Source organism: Gymnoscopelus microlampas (assembly GCF_963454915.1).
Source record: "Gymnoscopelus microlampas genome assembly, chromosome: 8".
NCBI lineage: Eukaryota > Metazoa > Chordata > Actinopteri > Myctophiformes > Myctophidae > Gymnoscopelus > Gymnoscopelus microlampas.
In genome coordinates, this window is record NC_139945.1 from 50,462,895 (window position 1) to 50,481,389 (window position 18,495).

Sequence of the window (18,495 nt, forward strand, 5' to 3'; positions counted from 1 at the left end):
TATACTGAATAAATAACAATAATAATAATATTATTATTATAATCAATACCATCATTATGTATTTACTTTTGAGGGGTCATTTAATTTCTTAATAATTTCTAACCTAATGTCTAAACATTATTTTGAAGCACACTGTTCCACATCCTACAACTTACCATTCTGCTCTGGCCCAAACCAAACAGCAACTGTGGTCTCAGATCAGAGCCATTCATAAAAGGGCCGCCCTTGCTGGAGAACCGCAGACGAGACCTGGGTGCACACACACACAAAGTCATACACACTTGCATGCACATTCACTCACAGTATATGGTCGCTGTCAGGCAGAGACCTTGTACCTCCATATTTCATCTTTTCGCGTTTAACTTTTTTTTTATAACTAGAGGTTTGGGCCGCATCTAGGGCTCACCTACGTTACACCGCCGATCAAACTGATATGGGCATATATGGAGATCTCTGAGGCAACGGCTGTCGTCTTATTCGTGTCCACACATGCGCTGTGTAAGTGGGAAAATGTGACGCATATCGCGTAGGAGCACTAATAAGTGTTGCGCATGTATTGAGCAATAATGTAGTGATATAGGGCTATTATTGTGCAATAATGTACAACTACACAGTGTAAGGAAAATATGAAATTTGCAAACATGAAAGTAGATTTCCCATGGCATGCATTATTATTTGTGCATAGTGTGGAGGCAAATGCAGAACTGGTGTGGTAGAAGAAGGGGAACGGGCAGGAACGGATAAACAGGATGTCCACCCACTAGGCGATTTTAATGGAAATAGGATGCCATATTTCATACTTCGCCATATGACAGTGTTGTTCTAAAAAGCAGCAAAAATAACCAATCTACAAGTTCACGAGTGGCGCAATGTGACCTTGTAGATCTGCTATGTTTTGAAAGATTTTGAAAATAATTTGCCTCTGATGACATGCCCAAAATATGGACACCAGGTTAAAAGTGTTTAAATCGGTCTGTGGCTTTTGTACATTTTTAACGAATGAAAAGTTTTACCAAGAGCTTGCGACTAAATAATAAATGCATTGGATCTAATTTGTTTCCATTTCCTGAAAAGTAAAGGTTTTGGACATACAAGGTTTCTGCCCAACAGCGACGACATACAGACACAAATACTATGCACAATACAAAGTGGTAAATCATGCAATACACATAATGGGAAGAATGTCATCAGCTGATCTGCAAATATCTCAGACTCTCCACTCATTCACCATGTCTGGAGCTGACTGTCACGTTGCATGAAAAAGCTTTGAGGGTTACCATCAAATGGAATGAAAACTCATGAGACTACGTAGTAATGTGGAAATTGATCCCCATGCAGGAATGCTCTGCAGTTACTTCCTCTTAGCTCTTGTTGTCTAACATAACGTAATGCTATGGTCATGTCCCTGTTCATACTTAGGATTGTTAAGTGTTACTTTGTACATTGAAGTACAGCAATTTGGAACCATACTTGCTCTTGTTCTTGTCAGTCATCTTCCCTCCGTCCATCTCATCGTTGTCATCGGTGGGACTTTGGGGCTCTGAGCGAGGAGGAAATGCCGTCTTCAAGGTGTCCACGATGGCATTCACCACAATCTATATACAGACACACACGCAACGTATTATATTCAAGGAGACCCTATCCTGATTCTGCAACCCCTACCCTCAACCACTACCTGCTTAACCCTTACCGTAACCCCAATTCCAACACTAACCCTAAACCTACAGTATAACTCAAGCTCTGTTTGTTTTCAGAACCTTTAACACAAAAAAACATTACCATTACCATTACCGTACCTTGTCTATGCGTGACACAATAAAAGGCTTCTTGACAAAGGCTATCCTAGCATCTGTATTGAGAGCAAGAAACTCCTGCATCTCTTCGCTGTTGGCTGTTTCAGGGATAGCACAGAGTTGCTAGAAGAAAAAAAAAAAAGACAAGAGAATTTGCTAGTAATGTTTGGAATAATTTCAAAGATATCTAAACCTACCTTTGGAACCAGTTTGACAAAGTGGCTCAAAAATACTTTAAATTATACTTTATCAGTCGTCTCGTAACACATGCTGATATTATGTTAATATTTTCTGCTGCAATGGAGCCAGCAATACAAGAGATTATGTCTGCAGTTCACAGGAATAACTAATGTACAGTATATCTATGAAATTAAAAACAATAACTAACCTTTAGAAAGGTCTCTAGCAATCCTTTCCTGGCTTCAATCTTATCGCTGTCCATGTTTCCAAAAGGCATATCAGGAAATATCTTCTTTGGCCCTTTCACACCTGAACCACAGCGGTGAGATTAGTCAAAACGCAGTGAAGAAACTAGTCTAGTTTTTGTTTACTTATATTTAGTTTAGTGGTCATTTCATTTTCTCCCCAATTTAGTCATTGCCAATTCCTCCCATTTTCTGTACAGTCCCCGTCACTGCTAAGCCCAGTGTTCTTTTCACCTGAAGGGCATCAGGCGGGCAGAGGAACACACTATCCCTCCCAGTTCTGCTCCCTACAGGTGCAACCTGTAGGAGTCGCCAGTGCAGCGACAGAGATGGGCTGCCGGCTTCCCACCCGCAAACACGGCCAATTGTGTTCTTTGGAGCGATTGGCCAAGCCGGAGGTACCATGGAGGAATCGAACCCCAGTCTCCATGGTGGTGGGCAGGATCTTTACCCCTGCCGCCACACGGATGCCAGTCATGTTTAAAATGTAAACATTTTGAATGATCAAGCTTGATGGCATCCACAGTGTCACACTTATTTCCAGGTCTACGGAGTACCGGAGATGCATGCTTTCATTATTCAGACTGTAAAGCTAGACTTCAATGAGGATAAACTGCTGTGGCTACAATACATAAAATTCAAATCACGCCAACCTAGTCTTATTGATTGATCAGGTCACCCATACAAGCAATCAATATTCTCACTCTATTGGTCCCTCTGAGGGTAATTCAGGTCACATTCACACTAAGATGTAAAACAGTAAAACAGCTTTAAAAATGAAAACCACCATCTCTGTCCAGTGTCCACACAAGAGTAGCATAGAAATAATCTCTTGTTGTATGTTGGCTACATTTTGTGAGGTTAGGCTACAGAATGTAACCGCACAAAGGCATAAACAACAAGGTCAGCGATGCATGATGTAATTAGTTATCCATGTTAAATTGACCACTGGTAAGTTATTCAAGACATTTTTTCTTCGGGAAAAGGGTCACATGATTGTGACGAAGTCAAGGAAGGCCATGTCGTGACTGATAGGACCCAATCAGGAAGTGAATGTAGTTGCAGTGTCTTCATTTTCTAAAGATCTCCGTTCCCACCGTCCAAAACAGCATCGGCAATGTTTTCTAATATCTCCAGTTTAGGGGTTTAACCCATAAAGACCTGAGGCCGATTCTACAAATGCCTTCTATATCATTAGTTCTCACAAGATTTTTCTGAAATGTTCAAAAATAGCAGATGTATGAGCTTGTATATCTGCTATTTTTGAATAGCCAACGCAAAAATCTAAAATGACACAAATGCTTTCCCGGTTTTAATGGGTTAAAAACACCAGAGTAGGGATGCTACGTGCAAATGTAGCAAAGATTATAGGTTTCCATATGAAAACATACATAAGGGTGATTTATACTTAATTGTGCACCAGTGTTGCGCACCTAAAATAATCTACACACTCACAACACGTTGCAGCACGAAGCGTTGTGAGCTTGTAGCTCTGCTATCTTCGGTGTGCGACAACGACGCATAATTAAGTATAATTTTAGTGTGGATGTGGCCTCAGTCATTACCCCAGCCAAGATATTAAAGCTAGATTTAAAAAGCTAGAGATACACAAGGGAAAGTAGTCAGTCATTCACAGAGCCTTAACACATTGAGTGCCAAAAACGGTCCGGACCGTTTTTGACCCAATTTTATTTTTATACGTGGGGCCCACGTGGGGCGCTGTAACGAAACTTTGGGATCATCCAAGGAGTTACTGAGAAGGGGAGGCCGGATGTGGAACCATGTCAAAAAATCCTTCCGGTCGGCCTCTCCAATGTTAACTCCTTGAGTAAAAGCTTAATATCTCCATTTCTTTTTAACGTGGTGGAAGTGAGCCGTTTTCGATCGGCGATCACTCTGCAATGGAGGATCGCGTTCGAAATATTATTGTTCCAGGCGTTAGTCGGGACCCTCCACCGTCGCGCACGCACGCTTTGTTTACATGCACTTCCGCGTCGGGGCTTCTACAGCACGAAACGTATCAACGTAAGTGGATGGAAGAATAGCAGGCACTGAACGTATAATGTTTTAATAAACCTCTGGCACCCAATGTGTTAATTGACACATACCATAAATAAAGTGGAAGGAGTAAAAAATTAAGAAAAACAACAAAGATGTGTGGAGCCACTGTAACAGGCAGCCACCTTGCACACAGCATCCTATGGAAGATGTCATTTTTTTTTTACCTTTGATCAATTTCCGTAGCTCTGGTTTCTCTTCCAGACGTGTCTGCAGGTTGAGGAACTCACTGTATCGTCTATTAACTGTGTGATAGGCCACAGGATGAGCTGGGAGTGCTGCTGTGTTATCATCACAGCCAATCTGGGTGGAATCTGGTCCCGTCTCCTCAGAGCCTGGCTGGAGAGATGCTGGGTTCTCACAGCCCACCACCGTCTCATACTAGAAAGCCAACGCACCAGATATCTTTTTAATTTGCATCAACACACCATTATTTTCATGCTTACGATTTCTGTTATTTTGTCATTTTTCGTATTTTGTATTATTAACTACTAATTGGTGACAAGAATGTTTGGTTCTTGTGATCCAAACAAACCCCATCTTAGCTCTCATCCCTGTTCTCATAATTGCACTTGCGTTCCCTTTATGTAATCTTCTAGGATCACAGGAACATTTGCTCTGACCTATTGGTGACTGATAACAAATAGTTGAATGTTGATTGCTTAGCATAGCATAATGCATCATATTAATGTGCTTAAAGATAAGAGTGTAGAGGCACCAGAGCTCTGATCTACTTGCCTTAATAGTGTAGAGGGTGTAGGGATGAGAGCCAGTGCCACGGTGTTCCTTGGCTGTGATAGTGCCGGTGATCCGGAGGTTCTGGATGATGACCGGTCCCTCTGGGCTGCTGAGGGGCTCAAAACTGAAGGAGGGGGATGGGGGTCTCAAGGGGCTGACCACTGCCAGCTCGTTCGCGTTTCCCATCCCCACTTGTTCTACCCCGAGAAGGAGCTCCCTGGCTGGGTTTGAGGGGACAGAGCTGCTGTCCTTCTCCAGGTCCTGGAGGCTGTTTAAATGGGAGTCCCCCTCCACCCTTCGGGACGATGAGGAGTCACATCCATAAGCTTGGTCTAGCGGTTCTGAGTTCAGCAGTACTTTGGGGCCATCCACCAGGCCAGTGTACGCATCATCTTCCAAGTCCATGGCATTGCTGTTCTCAGAGGGGGTGGTGGATTCTTTCCACCCGTCAGGCATGCCCTCCTCTTGAACAATCATAAGGAGAGAATCCGTCGAGCTTCGTTTGTAGTCGGTTGACGGGGAGTCCAGATCGGAGTCGTTTTCCTGGTAGAATGGGTTGGACTTCCCCGGTCTCAGGTAATGTCTTAGAAAAGTTCGACTCGGCTCTTCCTCATCAACATTGTTCTGTGGGCAGTACATGTCCTCAGAGTCGACCGCATCGTACACGGGCAGGTCCGGTGTGACGGTCCCTGCATCGGTGGGTGTTTGCGTCTCAACCCGCAGAGTCATAGAGGACGGGGGAATTTCAGGATACTTCTGGAGCTCGGATTTGTTCTCCTGCTGTCGAGGAGGCTCAGACTGAGCAGAGGAGAGTGCAGGTAGTAGTGTTGTTGGTGGTGCTAATGGTGGTGGTGGTGGTGGTGGTGGTGATGAAATCAACTGCGGTGTTCCAGCTGACTCTGGCTGTTCATTGGACTTTGAGTTTGTAAATACTTCTATCAGCAGTATATTCAGCCAGTCTGGGTCCGACAGCTTGGTGATGAGAGGGAAGAGGACATTGCAGGTGATGAGCTCTCCAACGATCAACCTTCCCGTGCGGCTCTCCAGGTGCGGTGGTGGAACCAGGACGTGAAGCAGCAGGTCCACCATGGACCGGGTGTAGTTCACCTCCGTGGCTGCACTCTGCATGGCGGGATGAGGCACGCTGTCCTCGGAGTAGGCTTTCCACAGCATGTCACTCTCATCGCTTGGAGTTTCTGATGGAAGCTTCTCCAGACCCACCACTACTTCCTTGGCTTTTAAGTAGCTCTGCAGGTGGCTGCCATACAGATCAAGGGTCCTCTTCGTCAGCATCTGTTTCAAAAGTTATTAAGAATTCCCCTCATACAAAGCATCCACATACAGCACATTTTTTACATGTGTATAAATACTAAAAAAAACATAGAAGTATCAATATAGGCTGGCTCCCTTCTAATAGAAGGAGATATATATATATATACATATAGATAGATGGATAGTATCTGAATTTATTTCACTGGTGAGGGAAGGTACATTACCTTGTGGTCCACCCGTCTAGCACGTGCCTTCAGCTCCATGGCCATGAAAACCATCGCCTCCTGCACCTCCGTTTGGAAGCCTGACTCCGTGGACACAGTGGAGTACCATGAAGATACAAAGTCCCTGATGATCTTCTTCACGGTGTTCTCGATCTCCTGGTCTAACTGCTGCTCATCCTCTGCAGTGGCTGTAACCTGCATTCAGAATCAGAATACACATTATTGCCAAGTACGTTAAGCATGTTGTATGTACAAGGAATTTGCTTTAGCTCATGGTGCCCTGACAACTGAATGAGCGAGTGAATGAATCGCATAATGTACCTGCTCCAGGGCAATAAACCTCTCAAGGTGCACTACGCTGTTGGATTCCAGCACAGCCTGCGAGCCGAGCCAGCCCCCCAGCACAACCAGCAGGCTGGTGAATATACACAGCAGCCATATGTTCACCAGCAGGTGGAAGAGCACCAGCCATCCCAACACAACGCCGAAGCCCAACAGGCAACTCAGCACCTCAGCCATGCCTGGCTTAGCACCTCGCAGGATGAGATGTTCTGTGGTGACCATTCATCTCAGGACCTTGAAAAACAAACAAAGATCATCATTTAAACTGTCTAGACGTAGTAAATTGGACCCGAGTTGGCTCTGTACGCTTTTCTCCCTCTTAGGCCTCTACTCCAAAACTAGCCGATCTACAAGCTCACAACGCATCACATTGCTCCAAGTTGAGAGCTTGTAGATCGGCTATTTTTGGTTAATGTTCCCCCCAGAATATGGATACTGGGGTTAAAGTGGTTAACCACGGTGCAGGGTGTGAGGTAGCTACCCTCTGTGTTTGGGATGATATATGAGTGCCTAAAACAGAAACCTATCTTGGATTTTGATGAAAAGAAATGGGACATCCAGCACCATTGGTACTTACTTGATATTCATACTGTATATTCACTGATAAGACTACAATTTTTGCTAGACTGTAGATAGAGCATGGCATGAATATGCAGTATCCATCCGTGCACTCATTGTTGATAGACTGTACATATAGAATCATTCATATTCACCGATGACTGAGACTGCACATGCAGTATATAGACTTAGTCATTCAAGATTCCCATTTACCCAGTGCAGATATCTAGCCAGAATATTATTTAGTTTTAGGTAGCTTAGTTTGGGTCGTGACTCTTAACATGTTCCTCTCATGTGTTTCACTCTTACTGCTGTTGCTGCTATGACACCTGCATTTCCCTTCATGGAATAAATAAGGTTTAATCATCTCATTCTATATTGGCCCAACAGACCTCCAGGAGGCTCAACACACACACACACACACACACACACACACACACACACACACACACACACACACACACACACACACACACACACGATCCCATGACAGACATTCCTTTACTTCACAGCGTGGAAAGCTGCTTGGCTCTGAATGATTGTGTAACTAACCATGCAACTAGTGTTCCTTCAACTCGGAAAGTTAGCGATAGACGACGGTATCAAATCAAACATATTGTAATTAAAGATGTAAGAAGCGTTATATAAAGCAACTAGGTATACGCGAAATTTTTGTACAACAACTAGCTGCTATTTAGCTAACTACCCAGCCTTATTCATTACTACTACAATGTGTAACTGTGCTAATGACAGCAGCATGCTAACTGTACTGCATCTAGAATTACAGAAGGATATTCACAACTAGAAGTCACAATAAAACCTAATGCTGTGTTTAGCCATGTGTCATTTTAGTTGACGTAAGACAAACGTTTCATATTTAACTTACCAGAGACGTCATAGTTCTGTTAGGGGAGCTTCTGGCGAGCTCTTCTCTTCTCCATGCATATTATGATGATGTAGGGCAGTGATGACAGCTCCCCTCCGTCTGTCTGTTTACTTCCGGGATCGTGACGCACTTTGACAGCGTCTGGAGAATCTATGCTGGAGAATGACAAATTAGTATTTTGCAATAAAAATAAAATAAAATAAAATAAAATAAAATAAAATAAAATAAAATAAAATAAAATAAAATAAAATAAAATAAAATAAAATAAAATAAAATAAAATAAAATAAAATCATTAGTATTACGATTATTATTTTACATTGTTTTTCAATGAGTTTGTTGAACGTTTTTGTTTTGTCTTTGTCTCGATGAATTGAATACACAGGACCACAATGGAAACAAGCCCTTAATAGAGCTTTTTGTGTTATCCTTTTAGCACCGTTGTATAATCGTACCGTACTATTTGCAAACTGTTAATAAATTAATCAATCAATCAATCAATCAATCCATCCATCCATCCATCCATCAATCAATCAGTCACATCCATAGCAGGTAATAATAAGCTCTTTCACCTCTGATGTCATTTGTAACCAGTACCAGTATTGTCCTTTTATTGGCACCACTGTAAGGAAAATGAAACTAACAGAATTATTCAGTTTCAATACATGAGGACTCAAGGCTATCTCAACTCCAGTGTAGTACTGACTCAGAGATGTGGTCATAAGTGTGGCTTGTAAGAAGTTATGTGTTGCTGTGTCTGTTGCAGACAGAAATAACTACAGGTGAGTCTTTAACTTTGAAATTATTCACCTATTATTATTTCATAAAAATATACAAAAAATGTAATTATTTATTCATGAATAGGTAAAGTAAAAGACAGCATGCCTGTGCGATATTTAATAAAACCTATTATTATTAAAGACTTGAATTACTAGGTACCCCCCCCTCCCCCTTACACATTGTTGAGCACATTTAAATCAGCCTAAATCCTTTTTTTCAGGACAGATATGGAAACCATTGAGGACGGGGCAAATGAGCTATGCCAGCGAATAGTATAACCTCACTAATCTAATTTGTTCAGTGTGGTTGAACCTTGAGCTGGTGTGGGAAAATATTTCTTCAAGACCCATGTGGCCACATGGACATGGTCCCACATTCAAATTCACACATGCCTTGTGGGATATTGCTTTTATGCTTTTGCGTTGGCAGACACTCCATTGAAACTGTAATAGGATCTTGAACAGGAACAGGTGCATTTTTTCTTCAAATCATGCCTAGGTTTATGACATCTTATGAGACAGTGCCTCTGATGGTGGTAAGTGGGTTCTCGCTGAGTGTTCCTTATGGGAAATTATTTAGCTACAGTATAAATGGATATCATAAATTGATGCATTATTTTGTCAAATATGAATAGTTTTTGTGTTATTGCATAAACATGACTGTGGCCCCTGAACTGAACCATTTATTTGTTTTATCTTAATTAATGTTTGTTTGTCATAGTACTTGCTGAGACTCCTTCATTAATGTGTGTTGTCTGCTTATCTCTGGTAGGGTTCTGTGTCCTCTCATGGTGTCAACATCAACAGCAGAAAAAAGAAAAGATCCTGGAGTGCCATCCTCAACATGATCCCTCAGATGACACTCTGCAAATTCTGTAAGCTCTGATTTTTTTTCTTTCATTCTCACTGTTCCTGCCTTGATCAAACCTAAATGGACAAAGATTAAGCAATTAAGCCTTTTGAGATAAGATGAATATGCTGAATCAATATGAACCCAACATTGAATGTCTTGCAATAGAGAAATGCAATTGTGCAATACAAGAAAATGTATGTGAAACCTAACTCTGTTATGAGTGGAGATAGAAACTCCTTGTCGTCCACCCTTAGTTCCGCTTTGTGTTTTTGGTTGTATCTTCCCAACTCTGAATGGAAGAAAGGAAAGTGAAGCTGGCTGGTGCTTATGCTTATCATGTCTGATGCTTATGCAATAATGCATCCATGTCCACCAGCACAAGCAGAGTGACTTTCTGTACTCTTCTGAATGTTTTGTTATTATGGGAATATCTCTTATCATATTATTCTGCATTTGCGTTGTGATTCTTTCATTTCTGTTTGACAAATAATATCAAAGTGTCCCGACTAGTAAAATAAACTGTGGAACAGTTAACAATTTACAATTTAGGCATTCAGTAGCTATTGTCCAAGATCGGAGTTTACCTAAACGGTAACACTTGACTTGAGAGGGCAAATTCATAAACCTAATTAATAACGCTTGATTAATGATGGTAAGCATACATACATGAAATCATCATGAACTTATCATGAACTTATAATTAATTCCTGGCCCTCACCATTTACTAATGGTGAAGTATGACTTAACCAAGTGTAATATATATTATATATTACACTTGGTGCATGTCACCTTGGCTTTTATGTTGTCATCTCTTCACCTTGTTGTTGGCCTATTACACCTTATGAACTGAGTGAGCTATTGTAACACTTTAACACAGGAATAAAATGCATTTAGTTTTGGTCGTTGACCTTTGTGTAAGAGAAATAAAAATAAACTACTGGAACTTATTTTATGTCCTGTGTCCTTCAGTTCCTCTGGTTATAGTTGGGTTTGTAGTTTTCACAGTCGGTGGAATCACTGGCGACCCTTTGTTTGACTGCCTCCAAGATGAAGACTACAGTGAACTACTGGACTTAGTGCAGAATGGACTCCCCCCCACAACGACACCTCAGCACATAGCCATCGTTGGAGGGGGTGTTGCTGGATTGACTGCTGCAAAGTTTTTGGAAGAAGCAGGCCATAAGGTATGGTATCTTTTTGTTGTAGAATAACAATTCCAATACATTATTATAATTATTTCGTAAATGTTGATTGCCACACATCTAATGTTGCAGCTACAACATTTCCATAGTAAATGTAAGCTCCAGGGGTCAATATCCCTCACTTGCCAGTCAATCTGGCTAGTGATTAGGGTAATGAATCCGTGTATGCAGCATTTCGCAGGTGAGAGATCATGGTTGGCCAGGCATTAATTCCCTGCACAGTTCATTTAGTTCTCAACTGAGTGAACTTCACAAGGCTGGGTTACAAAAGTACAAAAATAGTTGTGATAGATAATTTGATGAATAGGAACACGCTAAGCAGAAACAAGCACCAATCATATAAAAACAATTGAACCCAAAGAAACAACAACAAAAAGAGAAAGAGTTTAGTTTTAGTTTAGTTTATTTCAGTCAATGTTGTGGTAACATTACAGTAATGGGTAATACGGAAAAAAAACAAGTTTATCAAGAAAACCACATTTCTGACCAAAAAGGTGTAGGCTGAAGCATTGCTGAAGCTGAAGCTGAAGCATTGCTTATATATATATATATATATATATATATATATACATCCACCACCATACATCCACCACTAGGAGGGGACTGTGAGGGCTTAGTGCCCAAACTGGAGAGGGAGATGAAGAAGGGAAGGCCACAGGGGCCTCATTAGGAGGTTATCTTTACACACTATGGTGATATGCACCTACCAGTTAGAGGCAGAGGAGTACCCCTTGGTACCCCTTCCCCAGGTTTCGGGGTTACTATGCAGCAAGGGCACCGCCTAATGCTGTTAAATTGTAATTGTCAAGCTCCACTTTGCACACTTGGTCACAAAAGCATAACATTTTGCTTTACAGAACATTAAATGAGTCTTATTGTCTGCTATCTCTACAAGGTGACCATAATCGAAGCCAGCGGGCGTATTGGAGGCCGCGTGGAGACCTTCAGGAATCGAAGAGAAGGCTGGTATGCAGAGGTCGGAGCTATGAGGATCCCAAGCTTTCACAAGTAAGTTCTCTATATGGGACCATCTGTACATGTGTAACAGGGGGGATTTCACATAAAGGGACAGACGCATGACACAAATTCTTAAAAAGATTAAACTAGTGCCCGACATGTCACAAATGACTTGCAAGTGACACTTCTACACTACAAAAATATCTTCCTAAAGAAAGAGCAGAGCGTCTCCTGTTCCTTTCCAAGTAACTTACATTGGAGCAGAAGAGGCCGCGTCTCCTTAGGTCTCCATAATTACACTGCAATGAGTAAAAATAGCAGTCTATTTCTTTTTATAAGAGCTATGCTATTTATCATTTTTATCATGTCACAGAATCCTGCTCTCATTTGCCATGGACAAACTTCACCTTAAGCTGAACCACTTTATACAAGATGACATCAACACATACTACCTGGTAAACGGGCTGCTGAAGAAAACATACGCCGTGGAGAGCGACCCGGACATTCTCAACTACAACCTGACTGGAGAGGAGAAGGGGAAGTCAGCCGCTCAGCTCTTCAGCCAAGCTCTATGGAAGGTTTGTACAAATTCAGCCTTCATAATAAACCACATGATTCGGTGAAAGTAGCAGATCTACCACCTCACAAGGCCTTGCAATGCGATTTCCTGCAAAGATATTTAGTGTAGAGCAAAAACAGGAGGATATTCTTGTACCCTTTCCATCTGATTACACAAGCAGACATGTTGCAAAAATATTGTGGTCTTTTGGCAGGTAAAGGAGGATTTGACAAGAAGTGGCTGTAATGCCATGCTGAATAAATATGACTCCTATTCTGTGAAGGTAAGACTTGTTTTTTCCGTCCAATGTTTCAGGACAGGACCTAAAGTCATAATTTGGCTTTATGTGAAACTAAACTCTTAACTAATTGTCTTTCGTCTGGAAGGAATATCTGGTTAAGGAAGGAAACCTAAGTCGTGGTGCCCTTAGGATGATTGGAGACATCCTGAATGAAAACAGTTTCTTCTACACATCTCTGACAGAGACACTGTATATACAGTCAGACATCAGCGACAATGTTGAGTAAGGAAAGCTATGTTGCAAGACTTGACCAGAAAATAAACTATTTTCATTTTCCTATCTCTCTCTCGCACACAAACACACACAGACACACGCACACACACACAGACTTAATTATACGTATATAAAGTATATTATACCAAAATCATGAGGGTGTTCTTTTTTTCATTTTTTTTCAGGTACTTTGAAGTGACAGGTGGCTTTGACCACCTACCTAAGGCTATATACCAGATACTAAATGCCACCATCCTCCTCAACTCCAAGGTCAAGCGCATTGATCAGTCAGGTGGCAGCAATGTCACTATATCCTACCAGGACTGGCGTAAATCAGCTAACATCGTAAATGTGACTGTCGACTACGTCCTGGTGACGGCCACCGCCAAGGCCAGCCTCTTCATTGAGTTTCACCCCCCTCTCTCCGCCCACAAGATGGAAGCCCTGCGCTCTGTGCACTATGTCAGCTCCACCAAGGTGGTGCTCAGCTTCAAAGAGCGCTTCTGGGAAAAGGATGGCATCCAGGGTGGTAAGAGCATCACTGACCTGCCTTCTCGCTTTATCTACTACCCCAGCCACAGTTTCCCAGGGACGGCTGGGGGCGCCCTTTTAGCGTCATACACTTGTTCCGATGACTCTACTCTGTTCGAAGGGGTGAGCGAGCAGGATCTGATGGCGCACGTCCTGGAGGACTTGGTGAAGATCCATGGAGAGGACATAAGACCACTGTGCACAGGAGGGTTTGTGAAGAAATGGGGCTCAGATCCTTACAGCCTGGGGGCCTTTGCCCTCTACACTCCTTACCAGCACGTGGACTATGCCATGGAGCTGTTCAACAGTGAGGGAAAGGTCCACTTTGCAGGAGAACACACAGCCTCACCTCATGGTTGGATTGAAACCGCCATGAAATCAGCACTCAGGGCAGCGAAAAACATTAACAATCTTAAGGTTTAGTTTTTTTTATAGTAGGTCATCTGGCCATATTTTATAAATGTACTCTGTTCTGCAAAGATGACATCTCAGTTTTTATTTTAACAGAATATTCTTCAAGACCAGACACCTAATTATCATGTGGTGAAATATTTCTAACTGCATATCATTATACTAGAATTAAGCAAAAATGTTTTTGAATACCGTGTTCTAAAAGAGCATAACTTTGGATAAACTGACGGATGTACAGTATGTCTTGTAAATGAAAAAAAAAAGATATATATAAATCACAAACAATAGATATACTGCAAAGGGGAAGAGAATGTTATTGCAACTTTTAAACGTTTATAGACTGTACGATTTGCTTAAGGTTGAACAGCACCAATACTTTGTTTAGATGTGTTGTATACTTGTATACTGAAATAACAGCACAGAACACTATAGTAGCTGCAGTCTGGAGTGCATTGCATCACAACCTTTTCTTTTGATAAATCCATGTGACTTTAGGGGTGAATTAGGTTATTTCAGACCGTGTATGATTAAATCGTCCATCATGTCGGTATCTGATGATTTGCTCAAGGTAGAAGACAGAATGCAACATCTCTCAATGGGTCTGGTCTTTAAGATACTCAGAGGATCAGTGCCTAGATACCTGTCAAACTACTTCTGTAGAGTAAGTGATGCCCATAACACCAGGAGCTCATCTGACCTCGTTCCCCCAACATTCGGCTCAAAAATGCATTCTACTATGCTGTCACCTAAATGTAAAATGACCCACCAAAAGGAAAAGATTCTCGACTCCCTACCCAAATAACCTAAAATAATTCCTTCATACAAATGAACAGTCTAACTCCTTGAACACCTTAAATCCTCTGACTCCCGCCTCTCCTTTCTCTGTAAATATACCTTATGATTCTACTGAGCTTTATTCCAATATGTTTTGTAGTGTATCTGTATTGTATTGAATGTATTACTGATGAATTAGTCAAATGGACCACAATGGAAACAAGCCCCTTTTGTGGTATCCTTTTAGCATAGCCTTTGACTGTACAACCTGTACTGTTAATAATCATGTTAATAAAGAATTCAATATATCAATCAATCAATCAATCAATCAATCGGTATTGGCAAAATAATCCTGATATTTTTGGCCAATATTTTATTTTATCTTGTAAGCTTAAAAACCTTTTTGTGATGATTGAAGGCTGCCTATTCAATCAGTATTTTCTGAGGAAGGTTTCAAAAGGGTCTACCTGTCATAAATGTTACATCTTTAGTTTGTTATTTAAGTAGTTACTGTGTAACAAGTGTACGGTAAAACCTACTGGAAACTTGTATCGCAATATCGGTATTAATCGATTTGACCTTGCAATGAATCAGTTAACAGATATCAGGCAACATTTTAATATTGTGCATCAGTAGGTAAATTAGCTACAGTACCAAAAAGGATCTAGTTTCCTAGTTTCACATTGTGTAAACTGCATGAAACAAAACATTTTATTCATGTCAGCACGATAAAGATCTTTGATCACACCTGAAGAACATCACATTTATCACGAGGTATATGCAATACAGACTCTGTATAATACATTACATGCTATGGCAGATGGTTTCAATCAAAGTAGCCTATTTCACAGTCCCATCAACGTTTCTTGTCCATGATTAATGAGCGCCTTTCTGGACTATTTGTGTGAAGCGGTTGGTGATGGCCAAGGTAGTATCGATGAAGCGCTCCACACAATTCACCAGACATGTCTCCGTTCGAGTGTCCAGTTTGGAGCCTGGACTGTCCATGCACTTGTCCCAGCAGACGTCTGTGAAGGTATGTACCTGAAAGGAATATTAAAAGTTACATACAACTGACTGAGAAGTATTTTATGAGGTAAGAAGACAACATGATATTGTTAACGAAGATGATAAGGTCTCTAATAAAAAATGCCATTATCTGAATTCAGTCAGGACAGAGTATAGATTTGTTTTTGTCAAAACTATGGATAAAGCTATTGAGGGTAGCATCTCAAAATAAAAGTAGATGTGCAATGTGCAGCGCATGTAGTCCCACAGTATATTACCATGTGCAGTTTTGCACAACAAATGCCAAAATAAAATACACTACAGTGAATACAAGACAGGTTGGCACTAGGGACATCTAGGCACCATATTTTTGGCATGACTGGGCACCTTTTTGGGATGACTGGTCACCTGGGCAACGAGTGGGCACCTGAGGAGATGGGAACCAGGACAACTGGGCACCAACATTATCTGGGCACAAGGTACATGTGGGCACCTGGACGATTGGGCACTTAGGGGTGGAGATAACGAGTGGGCACTAGGGACATGTGGGCACCTGAATTAGGATTTGTGTCCACAAGTGTTTTTTAACTTTAGATAGCATGCTGATTTGTTGTTGTGTACTGTGTAGCTGTTTTCTCTATCCTAGCATTCAGTGCAGATTTTTTTTCAGATCAGTCATTTTTTCCCCTCTATTTTTTAACAGTAGGCTACAATTGATCCCCATTTTTTCAATAATTTTATACTGTACTGTTCTATTTTTTGGGGTATCCTTAATTATTTGAGGTATTTTACCATTTTCCCAATTGTTCTATTTTTAACAGTACAATTTTGGCAAATACACTCTTATATTGTACTTTGAAACTCTGTTGGGAGGCACGGTGGCGCAGTCTGTAGCGCTGTCGCCTCACAGCTAGAAGGTGTGGGTTCGATTCCCGCCGGGGACGCTGTGGGCGCTGGGGGCATGTTCTCTCCTCCGCGTCATCAGTGCCCATACCCTACGTGGGGTTGGAAAGGGCCTCTCTGTGTGGAGTTTGCATGTTCTCCCCGTGTCTCCTAGGGTAGGTACCCTCACAAAAACATGCAGTAATCCTGGTCACTATACTGCCTCCCCCTGGTCAGCCAGTGCGCCTGATGGAGGGGAAAGGAACTGGTTGGAATAACGTGTTCCTTCCACACGCTACGTCTAACCAGGGTCAGGGAACTGTCGAGTGATAAGAAGCGGCCTGCTTGCTCCTCATGCATTGAAGGAGGCATGAGCTTCAGCTTAGAGGGAGAGTAGCGCCCAGGATTACATAGGCAATTGACACTGGGTGAAAAAATATGGGTTACAAAATCGTGGGATAAAAAAACAAAAAGAAACTCTGTTAGAATGTACTTTTGACCTCAGTAATATTTTGACAAATACACTTTTGATTGTGTTGTTTATGGGGGTTTAAAGAACAGTGGGTTAAAAGTCGCTTACCAACAACAAAGCAGCATGCTATGTTAAGTTAAAAAAAACACTTGTGGACACGAATCATAATTCAGGTGCCCAGTCTGCCCACTCGTCCAGGTGCCCAGTTATCTAGATAACTGAGCACTGGGCTGGTGTAGTACACCCCTAGGCAGGCTCTATTCACAGCAGCCATATTATGAAGACATTCACAGGTGTTACCAATGATACTAATGAAGGCTCTGTTTCATTCTGGTCAAACAGTCACGGTGCTGATATTGTGTATGTTGGCCCACTGGAAACACTCTGTTACACCAGTGGGTCTACAGTTGGGGTCCAGGGACCCTCATGGGCTTCCAAATGGCCCCTTACAGGTGTGTAACTCTGAGAGTGTACAAATGGAACCAAATGCATTTGGTTCCATTTGTACACTCTCAGAGTTGTGGGGGTCGTGGAAACCATAGAAAAGGGTCTACGTTTACATTTTGACTGCGCGATCATTTCCATCTCATTGTGCTCAGTTTATTTATAATGTAGTATTTCAGAGGTCGGTCGGAGTCCACTTTCAACTGAATCGACTCAAAAGCACGCGTTATATAGCCTACAAACCTGGGCCTGGAACTGTGCTTTCTGCTGCTCAATGGCGATCATGCGCTGAAGTTCTGACGCCTCTGCCTTTTCTGAAGCGTTTAGATCATATCCGTCCATTGTGGTGTTTGTGATTGTGTGTGTTATAGATGAAGGAAATAAGTTTAGTGCAAGCAGCGATTATGACCTTCTGTAACAGCAGCCTACAGCCAGTGTTGCCAGATTCAGCGAGAGAAATCAGCAACTAGGTTTTTATTTATTTATTTATTTTACATTTTATCGTTTGTTAACACAAATCGTGTACAGGGGTCCCTGGCATAACATATTTTCATATGAGGGGGTCTGCACTGCAGACAAATACATATTAATCGGGGGGGGGGGGGGGCGGGGGGGGTTCCTCAACATGAAAAAGTGTAAGAACCACGTACTGGCAAACAACATTTAGGAAACAAGCCCAAATAACAACTACATTTTAGAAACAAGCCCAAAATAAGCAACTACACTACAGAAAGAAGCCACAAAAAAACGCACCTCGCAACTGCCAATTTTTACAAGCAACTTTACATAAAAAGAAGCCCAAAGTCGCTTATAAT

General features: G+C 41.7%; 3 protein-coding genes across 3 annotated transcripts in view; 1 reads left to right on the forward strand and 2 right to left on the reverse strand.

Moving 5' to 3' along the window:
* snx19b (sorting nexin 19b) overlaps positions 1-8,380 on the reverse strand; it is a 44,578-nt gene extending 36,198 nt beyond the window's left edge. The window contains exons 1-9 of the mRNA XM_084064892.1: positions 8,297-8,380; positions 6,832-7,086; positions 6,511-6,705; positions 5,015-6,307; positions 4,444-4,657; positions 2,182-2,282; positions 1,797-1,916; positions 1,471-1,595; positions 156-249 (exon numbers count right to left, since the gene is read on the reverse strand). Of these exons, the coding sequence (XP_083921018.1) occupies positions 156-249; positions 1,471-1,595; positions 1,797-1,916; positions 2,182-2,282; positions 4,444-4,657; positions 5,015-6,307; positions 6,511-6,705; positions 6,832-7,074 (2,385 nt within the window). The 5' untranslated portion in view covers positions 7,075-7,086; positions 8,297-8,380. The remainder of the gene's footprint in view (positions 1-155; positions 250-1,470; positions 1,596-1,796; positions 1,917-2,181; positions 2,283-4,443; positions 4,658-5,014; positions 6,308-6,510; positions 6,706-6,831; positions 7,087-8,296) is intronic.
* A 1,223-nt stretch (positions 8,381-9,603) lies between these two features.
* On the forward strand, positions 9,604-14,112 carry il4i1 (interleukin 4 induced 1; the record flags this gene model as incomplete). The annotated part of the gene is made up of 8 exons (XM_084064709.1): positions 9,604-9,609; positions 9,846-9,948; positions 10,896-11,110; positions 12,024-12,136; positions 12,459-12,663; positions 12,859-12,927; positions 13,031-13,167; positions 13,344-14,112. The coding sequence occupies 8 exons, from the start codon at positions 9,604-9,606 to the stop codon at positions 14,110-14,112; spliced, it is 1,617 nt and encodes a 538-aa protein (XP_083920835.1).
* A 1,343-nt stretch (positions 14,113-15,455) lies between these two features.
* On the reverse strand, positions 15,456-18,134 carry timm8b (translocase of inner mitochondrial membrane 8 homolog B (yeast)). The gene is made up of 2 exons (XM_084064286.1): positions 17,924-18,134; positions 15,456-15,918 (listed from the first exon to the last, which is right to left on the reverse strand). The coding sequence occupies exons 1-2, from the start codon at positions 18,020-18,022 to the stop codon at positions 15,751-15,753; spliced, it is 267 nt and encodes an 88-aa protein (XP_083920412.1). The 5' UTR covers positions 18,023-18,134; the 3' UTR covers positions 15,456-15,750.
* Positions 18,135-18,495: the final 361 nt, after the last annotated feature.

What these genes read in the sequence shown, in the direction of transcription:
- timm8b (XM_084064286.1), bottom strand. Translation starts at nt 18,022, where the DNA reads ATGGACGGATATGATCTAAACGCTTCAGAAAAGGCAGAGGCGTCAGAA. An exon ending in AAGCACAGTTCCAGGCCCAG is followed by an intron (nt 15,919 to 17,923) that starts GTTTGTAGGCTA and finishes TATTCCTTTCAG; the next exon opens with GTACATACCTTCACAGACGT.